The sequence below is a fragment of the Pyricularia oryzae genome, chromosome 5 (assembly GCF_000002495.2).
Source record: "Pyricularia oryzae 70-15 chromosome 5, whole genome shotgun sequence".
NCBI classification, from domain to species: Eukaryota; Fungi; Ascomycota; class Sordariomycetes; order Magnaporthales; family Pyriculariaceae; genus Pyricularia; species Pyricularia oryzae.
In genome coordinates, this window is record NC_017852.1 from 3,636,961 (window position 1) to 3,652,367 (window position 15,407).

Consider the following 15,407-nt stretch of genomic DNA (forward strand, 5'->3'; position numbering starts at 1 on the left):
TCCCAGGGGCAGTCGTACAAACTCGCTCTCTACCTTGGAGATTGAGGTGCGGACAGCCGGCCAGGCGAGGACCTCTTGGAAAACCCACTTGTGAACCTTTGTCTCGGCCAATTTTGCAGACCCCCAGACCTTGCTGGGCCCCGGGCATGGCCGTTGTTTGATTTAACAAACAACTTGGTCTCGATCTTGCCTTGACATAATGGTTCTCGATGTGAGAATCTCCAGACGAACTTTCTGGATACAGCTCAATTAGCATGGTAAGTGACACGCGAAACTATACGCATGGTATATTGTGAGTGTAAAGGGGAAGCAAAAATGTTTGCCGCATCACAAAGGAGGACTTTTACAATCAAGACTCGAAAATTAACGTGCTGAGTACATGGGTACAAGAATGCCATAGCTCCCCTGCGGCAGCTTAGCTGATCCCTATTCGGCGGCACCAAAAACTCAAACATGGTTCGTATTGTCGATTTGCACTTTTTCAGAAGAACTGGACGTCGAGAATTGGCATCTAAGGGCGGGAGAACATACGTTGAAGATCTTACAAGTTTACACGAAAGCTTTATTGAATAAGTTACAAACAATATGAAGATGCCAAACATAACTGTTGTGATTACTCGGCATGTCTCATGGTGCCGCTAGAGCTTGGTCTCAGAAAACAGAAAAAAACAGGCTTTTCAGGCATATCATCAGTCATACTTGGAACATCAGGCTGCGTGTCGCCCTAAAGCAGTGAAAGGACTTACAATTACAGTAGCCAGAGGTGATATTGGCTGGAACTAAAGGCATATTTCGACGCAATCTTGACGTGCCATCAAGTTTGAAAGCCAACCTTCAAGACTGTTGTCATCTGAATCCCGACAAAATGTGGATACCAAGACTTTGGAAAGAGAATGAGAAACTTCTGTGTATAGGAATGAAGATGGCCAGAGTGGGCTGGTCGGGGGAAACTGGGAGAAGCCGCTTGTTGTCTTGATCACGCACAAAGTCACAAGAAGCCAGTGTGCCGACTGTTCGTACTGCTTGATGGTTTCGGTTGCATTGTAACCTCTGTTTTTAACCCGATAGCACATTAATAGAGCAGTATCTGCTGCGCTTATAGTTTTTTTTTTCTTTGAAAGTGCCAATTTTTATTTTTGATTCTTGAGACAAAAATCCCTTCGTCTTCTGAGCTAGACTAGTGCCAAGTCAGGCTGGCGTTCTCATGCCAATCGAGAGTCCCGTATGGGTGTCGCACCTCCAAAAATCCAGTATAACCAAGGGAATGTCGTGGCCCAAGTAGCGCTTTTTTTCAAATTCAAACTTTCTTTCTCCATTCATCGAACAAATCAAAAATATCGTGAGTGTTCTTTTGTGTTTTTTCTTCACTCGCCGCGTCCTCATCAAGTCTCAAAGCAACCCGAGAGGGAAATTCCCCGACATCTCCAGGCATTGCAAGAATTGAATCTTCCGAGATAATTCACAGCCAGCCTGGCCCCCTCCCTTACGGACTGGGGGTTGCAGTGATTGTGGTAACGGTGGACCCTGAGGTTGTCGTGCTCGCCGAGATGCCCATGCACGAGCAAGCCGATCTGTAACCCGCGGCGCCGCAAATTATTCCGTAGGTCGGAAGAGCTTTGGTCGATGTAAGCAAGGTCGAGATGCTAGGAGTGGTCGTGGTCGTGGGCGGTGCCACGGTTGAAGTTCTGGATTGATTTTTTTTTTTTTTTTTTGAATGTTAGTTCACCCCAGGTCTTTGGGAGGCTGTCAGAGAGCAGGGCTTTTGCGAAAACCTACACCGTAGTTGACGGCACGGTGGCCAGTAAGAAGCTGGAACAGTCGGCACTCCTGACGGACATGGGCGGGTTACTACCCGGACCCGCGACCACGATGCCACAAGGCGAGAATCCACATGGGAACAGCCCACCCAGAAACTGAGCGGTTGCGGCGTGCGAGGAGGACAGCGCAAAGAGAGCGGCGAGAGTGGCGAACTGCATCTTGATTCTTGAACGAAAAGGTTGAAGCTGGGATTTTTGTTTGGACTGAGTGGGTACCTTGGTTTGGGTAGGAGGACTCTGGATCTGGCACTGCTGGCTGATGCATACAAGAGATTATGAGCTTTGTGATGGGTTGAACAGGTCGTTTTATACTCCTTCTCATCTAGCCTGGATCTTGACAGAAGTTCCTTTGTCGCCATGTCAAAGGCCATAATTTCCATCTCGACAGCTTGAAGCAGCCAAGACCACAAAATCGTGGCGGTACGCAATGAGCCATTTCTTTGCGAGGGATTATCATTCGGCGCCTTGCAGCCCCGCTGAGATGCAATGCAAATACTGAGAATAATAATTTTTGACTATGTCTCACCTAATATTCCATATAGTTTCTAGCTCCTAGGGCCAACCAGGGCTGCGGGAGGCGTTGGGACCAGCCTCTAGTTTCTCGGCAATAAACAGGCTAGGATCGCAGCCGCGCTTGACATGTCGTCATTTGCCTAAATATAAGCTTGTTTCCCATACATGTCTGATCCACGCCGTTATCAGAAGCTAAGAATGTGGAGGCATGTCTCGTTTAGCTCAGAATAAGCCCCAAAGCAACACGTCTCTACTAGCTCGACGTTGTTCCCCTTGTAAAAAGCCATGGAAGAAAAGAACCCCGACCATTCCACGTTTGGAGCGTGTTTCCGTTTATAGCTTGCCGCTTGATGCCCTAACAGGCCGTAAGACGCCCATTTGATCCGCCTGGCTCAAGTCAAGGCCTTCAGCCGCACATGGCTGTCACTCTGTACTAGCCCGACATACTATACCACCTTGTGCTTTCTGAAGCTGTGGTGGGACTTGGATATTCGAGCTGGCTGCGCTCAACATGCCTCTATTCTGTCGTTTATACGCGGCAAAGGGCGGGAGTAAAAGTTATACACCTTGTGTGTGTGTGTGTGTGTGTGTGTGTGTGTGTGTGTGTGTGTGTGTTTATTGGGGGCCGCGTATCTTGACAGCCGTAGAAGGTCGTCTTTGGCAGTTTGGGTACCCTCGTTGACATTCGTATATATCACATTTGCATGTGGCTCCCGTAGAAGGCCAGCACCTGCCAGACTAGTCATTGACTTCTCCATAGCAAAGCTGACCCTGGCTGCAGGCGCCAAGATAGTCATGCATCGGAAAGACTAAATACGCCGTATTGCGGCTGGCGACAAACAAAGCGACAGAGAATCAGGCCGCACCGTCAAGTTGGCAAGCTCAGGTTCAGAACGGCCACCGAAAGCTCTACTCGGCAAAGTTCCCTGGAGAAAGGAGAAAGACCTCGATCACATATCATCACAGGCTGTGGAATATCTTAGCCTGTCGCCAAGGTTGGAATGGACTTGGCGTGAGCCCTCGCTCGCCTTTTACTTTTCGGACAGAAGCTCATCGGGAGGTTGGCGCCCGAATACCTAAAGCCAGGATCCATATTGAACGCCAGAATCACGTCTTACCAGCTCCCGAGGAACCGGTGTGATGTCACCGCGTGCTCTCGGTCTGTGCCACCGTGCAGCACACCTGACGCATAACCTGGCGATTGAACTTGCAACTATTAGGGCCAGCAGTGGCGGACGTGATCGAAGAGGGAGAGAAATATGAGTTAATTATGCCGGTACGGTTAGAAGAATGGCAAAAAAAAAACCCCCCCGAAAGCGACCCTGGCAATCCAGGCTCACCAGGTGAGATGGCTGGGCCCTGATTATATGTGCTTACAAATAAGGATGCTATCGGTTCCATTGTAAGTTCCAACGGCGATATTGTGCGTTGATCAAGTCTAGTCAGGTGGTTTGGAGCTAAGCCCAGGACTAGTGTTGGCCCAATCAAAATTCACTTGGGAATATCGCCCCGGGATTAAATCAACTTTGTGGGTGGCAAGGCGGCTCGCTATTTGATCGCACCGTTGGCGTTGGCGACAATCTTGAGCTAGGTAGCGGTCGGGTGCGACCCGGACTCTCTAGTCTCTCGTGCGTCGGTGCCGAGCATATTTGGAGCAAATGCTCTGACTGAAATTAGCGCCTACTCTACCTCATGCAGGTCCGCTTTTGTGGGGTTTGACTGGATGTATCAAAAACCGGACAGGAGCCGTAACTTCACGAAAAAACCGCGTTTTGGTGAGTGCCTAGAATCGAGAGGCAGTTCAAGGGGCGATGAAAGGCGGGATACAGTAAGACTGGCCCCACCCGAGTCCAAGTACATCAGCCTCATGGATGCACAGCCAACTCCATCCCCGGCGCGAACATTTATGTTGTCAGCGACCTTTTAGGAAATTTACGGGTCCCGTTCTAGTGCACTGCCTGGGCATTGGACTTGTGCCCAATGAAGCGTGCTGTGCCTGAACTTCCATCACCAAAAGAGAACTTCCTGTTCAGGCAGGGCCTAGCCCACATCGGCTTTTTTGTGGTGCGCTGCTGACTGTCGACTTACTGCAACGACCACTTAATCGGGAACATCGATCTGAGCCTTGGACTTGGCATTCATTACTTGCGACAAGATAAGCCAAACCTCTGTACAACTTCAAAACTTAAGTACTTGGCGATGCCACCGTCGGTTGCCCTGTACAACAATGGGTTCTATAGCAGATCGCAAGCCTCTATTTTGCTCAAAGGCATCGCAACACCATAAGCAAGGAACCTGACACGCTTTACCACTACGTTCAGTTCTGGAGTGTACCCTGGTTCTTTATGACCCTCACCCCTTTGTGGTTTGAGAATAGCTAATTATTGCTAGGCTAGACAGAGAAATATAACGTAAATTCTAGGAACAATCACGATGAGGACATACGTCCTTCTGGCATCTATTCTGGCGATCCGCCAAGTTGGTGCCGATGCTTGTGTACGTTGAAGACGGGCCAGACGTTCGGCTATTCACTTTTTGGGGAGACACATGGGAGTAAAGCTGATACAGTATTTACCTTACAGACACAAGATGGCTGCTTCAAGCAGATGCTGGAGAAGGTCGACGCGGCAGTTCCCCTCTGCGCAAAGCTCATCACTGAGAATGTGCAGGGTGCCGTCAAGATGCCAGCCGAGTTGGCGAGCTGTGGGGAGAGCTTTGAAACCGCGAGATTGGCCTGCTTGTGTCTGACGAGAGCCAAGATTCAGCGCAGAAGCATCAACTCAACCTCCACCAGCTCCACGGCTAGCTCGAGTGCAACCACCACAAGTCCAGCGTCGACTTCCACTAGTACAGCTGTGTCGTCAACGTCTGCTGGTACAACTTCTACATCTCCGCTTACGACTTCCACTCCGCTGCCAGGTTCACCACCTGCATCAACTACTTCCTCGACTAGCACGTCGTCTTTGACTGGCACGTCGTCTGAGACAAGCACTGCATCTACAAGCACTGCGCCCACAACAAGCTCTGCCTCTTCAACAAGCTCTGCCTCTTCAACAAGCTCTGTCTCCACAACAAGTAGTTCCACAACTACAACCTCCCAATCTCCATCCCAGAGCTCCTCTCATAGCTCGAGCTCCTCAGAAACATCAACGTCAACTTCCAGCTCCACCACCACCAGCACAAGCACAACATCTTCCAGCTCTACTTCCAGCACTTCAACTAGCTCCCCGCTCATCCCGCCAGTATCCATAACAACAAGTTCTACTACAACCCCGGCGTCCGTGTCAGCTACTACAACTTCCAGCTCGTCGTCTAGCTCCACATCAAGCTCAACTTCCTCATCGTCAACCTCGACTACATCATCAGAAACCACATCTACCAGCACCTCGGTTACGACTTCGACTACAACATCTGCTTCGCAAACAACAAACGAACCAATCTCATCAACACGCTGGATTACTTCCACCATCGTCAGGACAGAATATATGACCATGACTCTGTGTCCGAAAGACGGCCCGGCTTGTCCCTACGGAACACGGTCCGTGTCTGTTATCACCAAGGAGGTCCCGGTAACAACAACTGTCATACCGGTTACTGATGGCGGGAGCTCAACGTCGACGAACTCACCAACGCCTACAGCCACAACGACGCCAAGCTCATCTTCAACTGCCTCATCAACCTCTTCGAGCTCATCTACCTCATCCAGCAGCAACACCAGCTCATCGCAATCGACATCCTCTTCGACAACATCTTCATCTTCAACAAGCTCCTCCTCTTCTTCTTCTTCAACAACCACCTCCTCGGCTAGCACCTCGACAACATCAACCGTCTTTACCACACAGATTAGCACAAACACTGTATGTCCTTCAAATAAGATGGACTGTTCTTCGGATGAGAAGACGACCACGACAATCACCTCAACCTACGCTGTCGGAACCACGATCGCACCCATAACAACCACGTAAGTTCCTTTGCGAGGCCATGCGAGGCTTCAATGCGTACCTCTGTTGCCCTCGGCCGTGTCAGCATTTTCTAACGCAATATTTACCAGATCAACTACGACTTCTTCAACCTCCAGCTCTACCTCATCCGCCTCAGGGTCTTCTAGCACCTCCACAATATACACAACGAGAGCAACCACCATAATCGCCTGCCCAACAACAAACAAGGACTGTGCCTGGGACGAGAGAAAACCAACTGTGGTGACCACCACAGCTGCCATCTCTACCACAGTCGTTCCAGCAACAGCCAGCGCCCAGCCAGGATCAACGACCGCAACTGGAACCACCACATCGTCTTCCCCACCTACAATCACTAGCAGCACATCGACTATATACACGACTTCGGTGAGCAAGACAACCATCTGCCCCTCGAGCCAATCGAGCTGTCCCGGCTGGCAACAGACCACGAGCTCCTCGACCACATCCTACGCGGTCAGCACCACCGTCGTTCAAGTAACCAAGTTTGGTGCGGTACACCACGACCCTACAGCGACTACCTTTACGATGAGCCCTTCGGCGACACCAACAGCGCCCAACAGTAACAACGACAGCACCCCTAGCAATAACAACGGCGGCGGCAACAGCAGTGACAACAATGGTAACGGCACCAAGGGCCCAGAAAAGAAGAGTGCTTCTGCGAGAGCCATCGTCAACGTCGGCGTCGCTGTTGGCATCACCCTGGCCACGACATTATTCCTGGTAACTTCGACTTGCTTATCCTTTATATAAATATGCTAAGTCTTTCTTGTTTCATTTTATTCGTCTCCTCCTTCTTTTCCGTTTTTTATTTATTTTTCTTTTCTTTTCTTTTGCGTTTGTTTCTTTTCTTATGATACCCCTAGGGCCTCTTGAGCATACCTTTTGTATCGCGTGGAGTTTCAGTGGCTTGATTCTTGTCCTTCGGGACTTTCATGGCTTATGGTTCAAGGCGTTCATGATTAGCCGTGTTTATTCTTAGTATTAGATCTTCTACAGGAATTATATGAGCAGCAGCAGCAGCTACCTTTTCTGTCATTTCCTTGATCCATGTTTATTCTGTTCCTTGAAATTTGTGACTTTTTCTTTAGGAGTGCTGGCATCGCATCGCAGTCATGAGATGGTGCTAACAAATCACGCGTAACAACAGGCAAGCCTAACAAGACGTCGTTCAAGTGAACCTAGAGACTCCAAAAAAACATATGATTCGAGCCTTTGGTCCAACTATGTTGATGTATACACCGCCTTTCAAAAGAACTTGCCCTTCCACGCATCCGCCACTGCCTTTGCAACCATCTTGTGTATCTCGATCGCAGGGTGGTAGTCGTTGAACCACAAACAAGACTTGCCTCCCTCGGCTGTCCCAGGGGCACCATAGCAAGAAGCGTTGGGCGCTCCATACGATGTCGGATCATCAAGCGGGATGTTGAACGCTGGCACCGAGTCGACTATCCGGACGTCTGCGTCGTCGTGCGAGGTTTCCCAGACTGCCAGCTGCGAGCTTATGCTTTTCCTGTAGTACTCGAGCATCGGCACAAGCGTCGGCGACGAATTGCTCGACATCATGAGGGGCGACCTCTCGGTGGCTGCGGGTTTGTGCGATAAGTGTCAGCACTAAAGGAAGGACACACAGGACCCTACATCCCCAGCTCTTCAAAGACAAAAAGAACTCACGCGGAACAGTCAAGAGGTAAAAGTTGCGACCGCCAGCCTCATACAGCGCATCCAGGCCATCAAAGTACCTCAGGGTCAACGCATCCACCACGTCAGTCGCGTTGGCCAACCAGTGCGAGTTTCCAACATCATTGACGCCCATCCACACCCCAAACAGCGCATCCTCGGCCGTCCAATCCGCCCAGCCCTCGGACCTCGGCCTCGCGCCCAGCGTCTGCTCAAACACAGCCACCTGGTCCACGAAGCTGCGCACCGTGGGCGCGTAGGGCGCCACGATGGCCGAGTCGGTGGTCGCCCCGCCGTCGGCAAAGTTGTACGACAGCACGGGGGCCGCCCCGCCGTTGCCGACGGTCTTGCCCGCCAGCTGGCCGACGTAGTTGAGCCCGCCGCTGGACGTCCACCCCGGCAGCGCTGGGTTGCCGAGCGGGTTCGAGGCGGTGGGTTTGGCGAGCGACGTGTTGAAGCCCGTCTGCGAGTACGAATCGCCAAAGGTCACGAGGTACTGCGGCGAGGAGCAGGGGACGGCTGCACTCCCTACGCTGGTGAGCAGGAGGGCGCCAGAGGCGAGAACGGTGAGTTTAGAGGGCATGATGGTTAATGGCGACCGCATCTGGCGAGCTCAGGGGTTGGGAAATGTGCGGTAAGTGAGCATCATGCTGAGAGTAGTTGTAAAATTGGAGTATGCCGATGGTTTATGTATAATGTCTCCCTGCCGCGAAGCGGGCCCTTCGCGTTGGTGGAAAAACACCAAGGTCACATTTTAGCCGGAAGAGGTCGCATCTGCATCTACTATTGTCAGGGGTCAAGTGTGCTTCATACTTTCCTACCACTTTGAGTATACCTAGGTAGCAAAATGCACGAAAACAATTAAAGCTCCAGGAACGTTTAAATCTCCAAAGTATGCGAGTTGGATAAAAATGAGGAGGCTGATTTCGCCATGCACGCGTCCCGCAAAAACGGGCCTTAATATGCCACTCTGTATAGTCGCCAGGGGGCGAGCTCGGAGGCTGGTGCATCCGTCATTTCCCGGTTGGGGAATTATTATAGCACCATGTCATGTACGTTACGGCCCGCAGTTGATTGCTGCAGATTATGTGACGTTGATTGAGGACCCTTTTCTTAGGAAGTTGTCCCCAAGTCGACGACATATATTTTGGAGGAATTGAGGGTCTGTAGATAAAAATATGAGCAAAGTCGAGTCTCTTGTGAACAGATCCAGCAGGAAGTTGTTGAAAGAACAGTATCAATGAGTATTGCTGAAACTAATTCCAGCAGTATACCATATCTAAGTTACTTGTGCTAGTCTATCCTTTGTCTGTCCTTTATTCAAGACCATTCTAATGGAATACTGAGCATAAGAAAGCATATTCAGACATCCCAAACAACTTCCTTCTGACCAGCAATCGATGGGTACAAGTTTGTTGCAGTAGGCGCGCTCCTAGAAGGGAAGTTTTCCCATCCCACGCCGCGCACGCTGCCCTCGGACTCGGCAACTTCAGAGGGCCAATCACCTGAGCCTGCGTCAGGATTCGTATGCTCCGCCGCCCTCAGAGCCTCCTTACAGACGGTGTAAACTGGATCCTGGCCCAGTCTTTTCCGCTTCTCAATCTCCCTGAGCTCCTGACGAGTCTCCTCCATGATGACCTTGATCTTCTCCGCGGCCTCGGCGGCATGATCCTTGGCCTGGTGCATATCCATCTTGACCTGCAGCTCACCCATCTTGGCCTCAAGCTCTTTGAGCTCCTCCTCCTTGTCGGCCAGCTTCTCTGCACGTCTCTCGTCCCATGCATTTACATCGTTGAGGAGCTTGGTGAATACAATTTCGGCCAGTGCCAGCGACTCAATCGCCGACGCGAGCGAGATCAGTGTGCCTTCCGTGCTGATCAGCTGCGATTGCCACAGCACGTGGGTCGCCACGAGCCTCTTGGGGCTGATGTTCTTTTGGTCTTCGGCGAGCTGGGCGTCCTTGACGATCTTGATGATCTTCTCCCCTTCTCGGGCTTGCTGATCTGCGTCCTCGTGTAAGCTAGCGATTGTTTGTGTGTATTTGAGCCTCCCTACCATCACCCTTGTGCTGGCTTCCCGGAGGAAATCGAACTCTTTTTCGCAGTCCCATTCTGAGGAGGCGTGCTCCGATGAGTTGCCATTTGGTTCTAGAAGTTTGCTGAACTCTAGAACTAGAAGAAGGATGCCCGGTCAGAAAAGCTTCTTTTGAGACCATCTCTAGTGTTTCGCAAGAAAGATGAGGCTCCTACCCAAGTTGCCTTGCGGTGTCGATCGATTCGGAGGCGTCCTCAACATGTTGCCTGCGAGATTCGCTGGTCAGCATCACGCCCAAAGCGCCCAAACCAGAGCCATGGTGCATCAGCCATCCTCGGCGGTTCTAGGACCCCCAACTAAAGAAATCCACGTTACCATTGTTCCAGATGTCGAAAGCGGCCACTTCCGCTTCCACATCAACAGGGATTCTGGTAGCGTCCTCGAATTCCTTAAAGATCCGCATGCAATGCTCATCACCATCGACCAGATCCTTCAAAGTCTTGGCATGAGCACCCAGAACCTTGTACAAATTGTCCCTGTCCTGCTCAGGCCCCTGCACGATGGCATCTCCAGTCTCAAAGAGCATCCGCCACGCCCGCACGACACGCTCGTCGCCATTGCACCTGACCGCCGCGTCCATCTTGCCGATGAGCCTGACCGTGTTGTCCATCTCTACCACGTGGTAGTCCTCCTCGGACATGCTGTACGGCGAGCTCGCGCCGCCGTCCGGCTGATCGTGCCGCAGGATGCACGCCTTGATGCCGAACCACCGGCCCGCAAACGAGCTGTGCGTCGCGAGATGGGCGTCCAGCGTGCGAAACACGAGCTTGCTCGCGGGCGTGACCGGCGAGCCCCAGAAGACGGTCAGACACCACGTCAAGGGCTGGGCCGGCGCGGCGGAGCGGCGCTCCGCGGCGATCATGTCGGATAGTTCTTTCAGGCGCGGCCAGGCGGTCTGGGGCCGTCGGAGGTGTAGCATGTTCAGGATGAGGTTCTCGTACGCGCATCGTGGAGGAGGCGGGACGCCTTGTAAGGCTTCATTGTTGGACGAGGGCGCCGCTGGCTTGGGGGTCTCGGTTGGGATTTGTTTCTCGCTCGCTGGCGCTTTTGCTGATACTTTGGTAGGCGTGACGTTTGATCCTTTGGTGGGCTTGATGTTGGAAGCTGTCACAAGGAATATGAGTTGGATTTCCCACTCTGTGTAGCCAAGGTAGGTATGTTTGTTATGATCTCAAGATGGTCACTTACACCAACTCTTGTTGTTTCGTCTCAGCTTCTTTCGTCGATTCTTCACCTCTTCCTCAGATGGTCCGGCTTTGGGTTGAGGAGGAGGGCATGGGTCGTTAGCCACAGGCGGGCTGTCGTCTTTTCCGTCGCCGCTAGCGACCGTGTCGACAACTGTAACATTGCAGGAACTGCAATGTTTACGGTACGTAGTCATATTGCTACTCAAGAAGCGACGGAGAGACGAGTGGGGTTATGTGTACTGTGATATATCATGAATGTATTGTTGAAAGTTGACATGATGTCGTTGGACGGCATGAAAATCGTCGTTTGCTTCCCAGGCTCGCAGGCGAATGGAGTGCGTAATTTGCCAGCTCTCTCGTAAAAGTCACTGGGAAGTCAGGACAGAGTGACGTTGGTCGCGAGATCCGAGTTCGGAGCCATTCAAACACTGTCTTCCAGTCCCGAGGAAACAGCCATCCTGATCCAGGGGATGCTCCAGGGGATGACAGATTATCAAGCGAAGCTAAATCTGACTTTCCAGATCAATAATCCAACGGGCTTCCTTGTATGATGAGTTTTGCGCAAATAGGGACAGCGTATTCTAGCATGATATATATTCCACTTGTCAAATCCATGCATGCTGTATATACCAATCATCCAAAATATCGAAAACCCATATTAATCGGTACTCCGCAGAAGAGACCCTTTATATATCCCCCCGAAACGCCATGCAACGCTATGCTATGCAAACCGAGCAATCCAAAAAAGCAGATTTCCAAATACACAAACAAAAGAAAAAGCATTCCATAAAACAAAGTCAAACAGACGGCCCACGCAATCACTGCTGGGCAGGCTTGGGCGGCCTTCTGACCTCGAACGTCCCAGCCGAGGCGGACCTGCCAGACTGCTCAGGGACGGGGCGCGGCGGCCTGCGCACCTCGAATCCGCCACCGCCACCGCCAGAGGAAGCCGCCGTCTTGGATCCCGTCAGCTGCGCCCAGACGCTGACCCCCGCGCTCAAGCTCCGCAGGCCTTCCTGTCGGTTCGAAGACGAAGAATCAGCCGCGGCAGACCAGTCGTGCTCGTTCGCGCCTTCGTAGGCGGGCGGTTGTCGGTAGTAGAGGTCGGCTTCGCGGAACGAGTAGTCACCCCATCGTGGCGCCAGGGCCGGCCGGGCGAGGGGCAGGGGAGGCTCCGACGCGTCGACCAGCGTCCCGTCTGATAATATCGATGCGGATGAGTGTCGGCGGTTCCTGGAGGAGCGGCCGGCCGTCGGCAGGTTCAGGGTCGTGGCTTTCCTCAGCGGCCCCAAGGAATCGCGTTCGCCTTCCGAGGACTGCTTGCTGCGGTCTATCGGGCTGTTGGGGCTGTATGAGGAATTGAGTGACGTCAGGGATGTTTTCGCACGGGGTTCGCGGAAGAATCGGTCGCGGGTGCCGGGTCGGAGGGTCGACTGGCTGCCCGATCTGGTTGAGCCTTTGCCCAAGGAGGGGTGAAGACTATGGACTGAGGCCGGCGATACGAGATACGGGCTGTGGGCAAGGTTGCCGTCATGCTCTGGCCCAACGTCCAACTGGGATAGGTTGTTGAAAGTGGTGCTGCGTCTGTGGAGCCGATCGAGTCCGTAAACCTGAGATTGCCCGTTGTTAGTTACTGCGTGGCTTATAAAAAAAACTCGGATCAAAATTATGGCTTAGGGTCTCAGTCATACATGTTTTCCATCCACATTCTTGAGGTTGGCACGAGCCAGACCTAGCAAGCGAAGTATGGCTGGAATGGCGCAACCAAGGATGAGAACGGCCGAGTGGATTCCCAGGATTACGTATCCCACCGAGATCTTTGTCTGGAACTTTGCGTCGAGCTGGTTCAAAAACACAACCGTGAGCATGACGACGGCGAAGCGGGCGAGACAGGTGCCCACCGATATGACCAAGTCTCGAGTGGCAAAGGGTCGGAGAAACAAGGTGCTGATGAACATGACCATCTCCACCGCACCAAGTGTGGCGATCTGAGCAAGCGGATACGACTGCAGGCCTCCGATTGTGATTCCCCTGATGAAGGCAACGGCAAAGAACATCATGGTGAAGAGGTTGATCTCGCTAGCCTTGTCGTTGTTGGGCTTGTTCGGTTGGGTGATGGTTCGGTCGCCGCTGTTCTCCCTTTGATGCAAAGCCCGGTAACGGCTTTTGGTACCTCCCACCAGTAGATTTCCCAACTGACTCCTCGGGGCCACCCTCGACATCCATATGAAGCAAATAACGACAGCCACGATGAAGAGCGCCGCCAGCACTAGGTGATAGACGGGCAAGAACAAGTTGCAGAGCTGGTATGCCGAGAGGGCTACGATGGGCGTGAGGAAGTAGCTCAAGACAACCTTGATCACGTTCCATGCGGTACGGGTCGCGCTGAGTTTTGTCGGCGGCGGAGGTTGGTTCGGCGGCGTTGATGTGAATTTCTCGCGAATCGTAGGCAATATTCGAGGTATCTGCAGGAGCAGCGCGGTTGCCAGGGCGACAATGACGGCCAGGATGACCATGTTCCACCAAATATCCATCCTCATCGGCCCTCCCGTGATCTGAGTGAGCAGTTCAAACCCAAGGGTACCGCCAGAAAGAGTGCCATTAACCTCGTATATGCCGTTGACGGTGTTTGTGTACCCTTGGCGATGCCCAGTGGGCCGATGGGGCTGAACAAAGCCGCCCAGCTCAGTTGAGACGTGACGGGCTGGTAAAAGGGCGGATAGTGTACCGTCAGGGCCCCCATGAGGAATATAAACTGCAAATGCAGCAGACAATCTCCAACCCCGGGCAAAATGGGCCGGGTGGCAGCCGAGTTGTTGTCGCGGGACGGCGATATCCCATCAAGAGAAGTCCACCGACGGTGTAAAGAGCCGGATGGCGTATCCATCTCAGAGTAGAGAGTAGCGAAGACGCCGGCTATCAGGACAAGAGTGAAGATGGCTATTGGACCCAGCCTGAGTCCCAGTATTGAACCTTTTGAAAGGACAGGCATGACCTCAAAGTACAAACAATAGGTCGCATTCACCTGTTCCTGCCGCAGTGGGCCCAGGGAAAGCTCTACACCGAACGAGGGCATAGGCTCCAGTTGCCCTAGATCGTAATCGATGCCGGAGGTTGAAATAACGCTGAACAATAATCGTTAGTGACCACGGCCGTACGAGTATGGGCCGTCTCGCAAAAGTACACCAAAGAAAACAACCTACCCAGGATAAAAATCAGGCAACCAACTTGGTTGGCATGTGAAGTTGGCCTGGCGAACAATGCTCGTCTTTGACGTCCCGGGCCGTTGCAAATAAACCAAGGCATCCCAATCCCGGCTGGGGATATCTGCACAGGAGGTAAAATTCGGAAAGTTGATATTGAGCGTGGCCTCCAACGTCGTCGAGTTCGCCCGGGTTTTCTTGTCGAATATGAACTGCCCCGGACTGAGCACGCGAACGTCAAACCCGATCCGTTCCATCGCGATCCCGCCGCCCAGCGAATAAGTCTCCTGTCCGGAACATGGCGCCGTCTCGACGTAGGCGGCGCCGACGGTTGGCAGCAGCGCCGGAGCACCAAGAAGAAGGCCGCACGCTAGCAGGGAACGTCTCAAGTTCAGCGGTGACGGTGTGCAACACGCCTCCGTGCGCACGGGTATGCCGCTGTATAACCTTGAGTCTCCGGCCATGGGGGCGTGCGTCTGAGGGTGCGTCGAAACGGGTGATAAGGCGGTTCAGTGCATTGAATCCTTTTTTTCTTTCTTCCTTTCTTTTTTTTTTACCGTTCAGACCAGGTGCCGTCTCAATTGGGCCCTGGTACCCAACAGTAGCGGTTATAGCATTCAAAGTTTCCAAACAATGAAATGTCTCGTTTCGTCAATGTCGAATCCCAAGCAGAAACTACTGTATGGAATGTTTTAGAGGAGAAGTGATGGGCAAGACATCTTGTTTCCAACATGGAGGTCAGGCAAAGAAAAATGCATCGCCCCCTTTCGCTTTTGTTCATGCGAGTGAAGATCCCTGGTCCACAATCCCCAGAAAAAGCGTTAACAATGGGCAAAGTATAACAATTGACAGAAGCTCAGATGATGGAATTGCTGCCTCGAGTCATGCAGAAATCCCGGCAAGAGATCTCCGTCCTGAACCTACAGAGAGGCTCCG

At 52.4% G+C, this 15,407-nt stretch overlaps 5 protein-coding genes across 5 annotated transcripts; all 5 read right to left on the bottom strand.

Annotated features, from left to right (window-relative positions):
- Window positions 1–1,483: 1,483 nt before the first annotated feature.
- Window positions 1,484–1,976, bottom strand: MGG_00216 (uncharacterized protein; the record flags this gene model as incomplete). The annotated part of the gene is made up of 2 exons (XM_003718843.1): window positions 1,484–1,685; window positions 1,777–1,976. 2 exons carry the CDS (start codon window positions 1,974–1,976, stop codon window positions 1,484–1,486), a joined length of 402 nt encoding a protein of 133 aa, XP_003718891.1.
- Window positions 1,977–5,091: 3,115 nt separating this feature from the next.
- On the bottom strand, window positions 5,092–6,978 carry MGG_17503 (uncharacterized protein; the record flags this gene model as incomplete). The annotated part of the gene is made up of 5 exons (XM_003718844.1): window positions 5,092–5,394; window positions 5,476–5,789; window positions 5,958–6,185; window positions 6,333–6,756; window positions 6,829–6,978. 5 exons carry the CDS (start codon window positions 6,976–6,978, stop codon window positions 5,092–5,094), a joined length of 1,419 nt encoding a protein of 472 aa, XP_003718892.1.
- Window positions 6,979–7,555: 577 nt separating this feature from the next.
- Window positions 7,556–8,570, bottom strand: MGG_00215 (fungal cellulose binding domain-containing protein; the record flags this gene model as incomplete). Its single annotated transcript, XM_003718845.1, has 2 exons — window positions 7,556–7,893; window positions 7,982–8,570. 2 exons carry the CDS (start codon window positions 8,568–8,570, stop codon window positions 7,556–7,558), a joined length of 927 nt encoding a protein of 308 aa, XP_003718893.1.
- Window positions 8,571–9,349: 779 nt separating this feature from the next.
- On the bottom strand, window positions 9,350–11,462 carry MGG_11632 (uncharacterized protein; the record flags this gene model as incomplete). The annotated part of the gene is made up of 3 exons (XM_003718846.1): window positions 9,350–10,158; window positions 10,397–11,185; window positions 11,270–11,462. 3 exons carry the CDS (start codon window positions 11,460–11,462, stop codon window positions 9,350–9,352), a joined length of 1,791 nt encoding a protein of 596 aa, XP_003718894.1.
- A 624-nt stretch (window positions 11,463–12,086) lies between these two features.
- Window positions 12,087–14,935, bottom strand: MGG_11633 (uncharacterized protein; the record flags this gene model as incomplete). The annotated part of the gene is made up of 4 exons (XM_003718847.1): window positions 12,087–12,878; window positions 12,960–13,934; window positions 13,997–14,393; window positions 14,472–14,935. 4 exons carry the CDS (start codon window positions 14,933–14,935, stop codon window positions 12,087–12,089), a joined length of 2,628 nt encoding a protein of 875 aa, XP_003718895.1.
- Window positions 14,936–15,407: the final 472 nt, after the last annotated feature.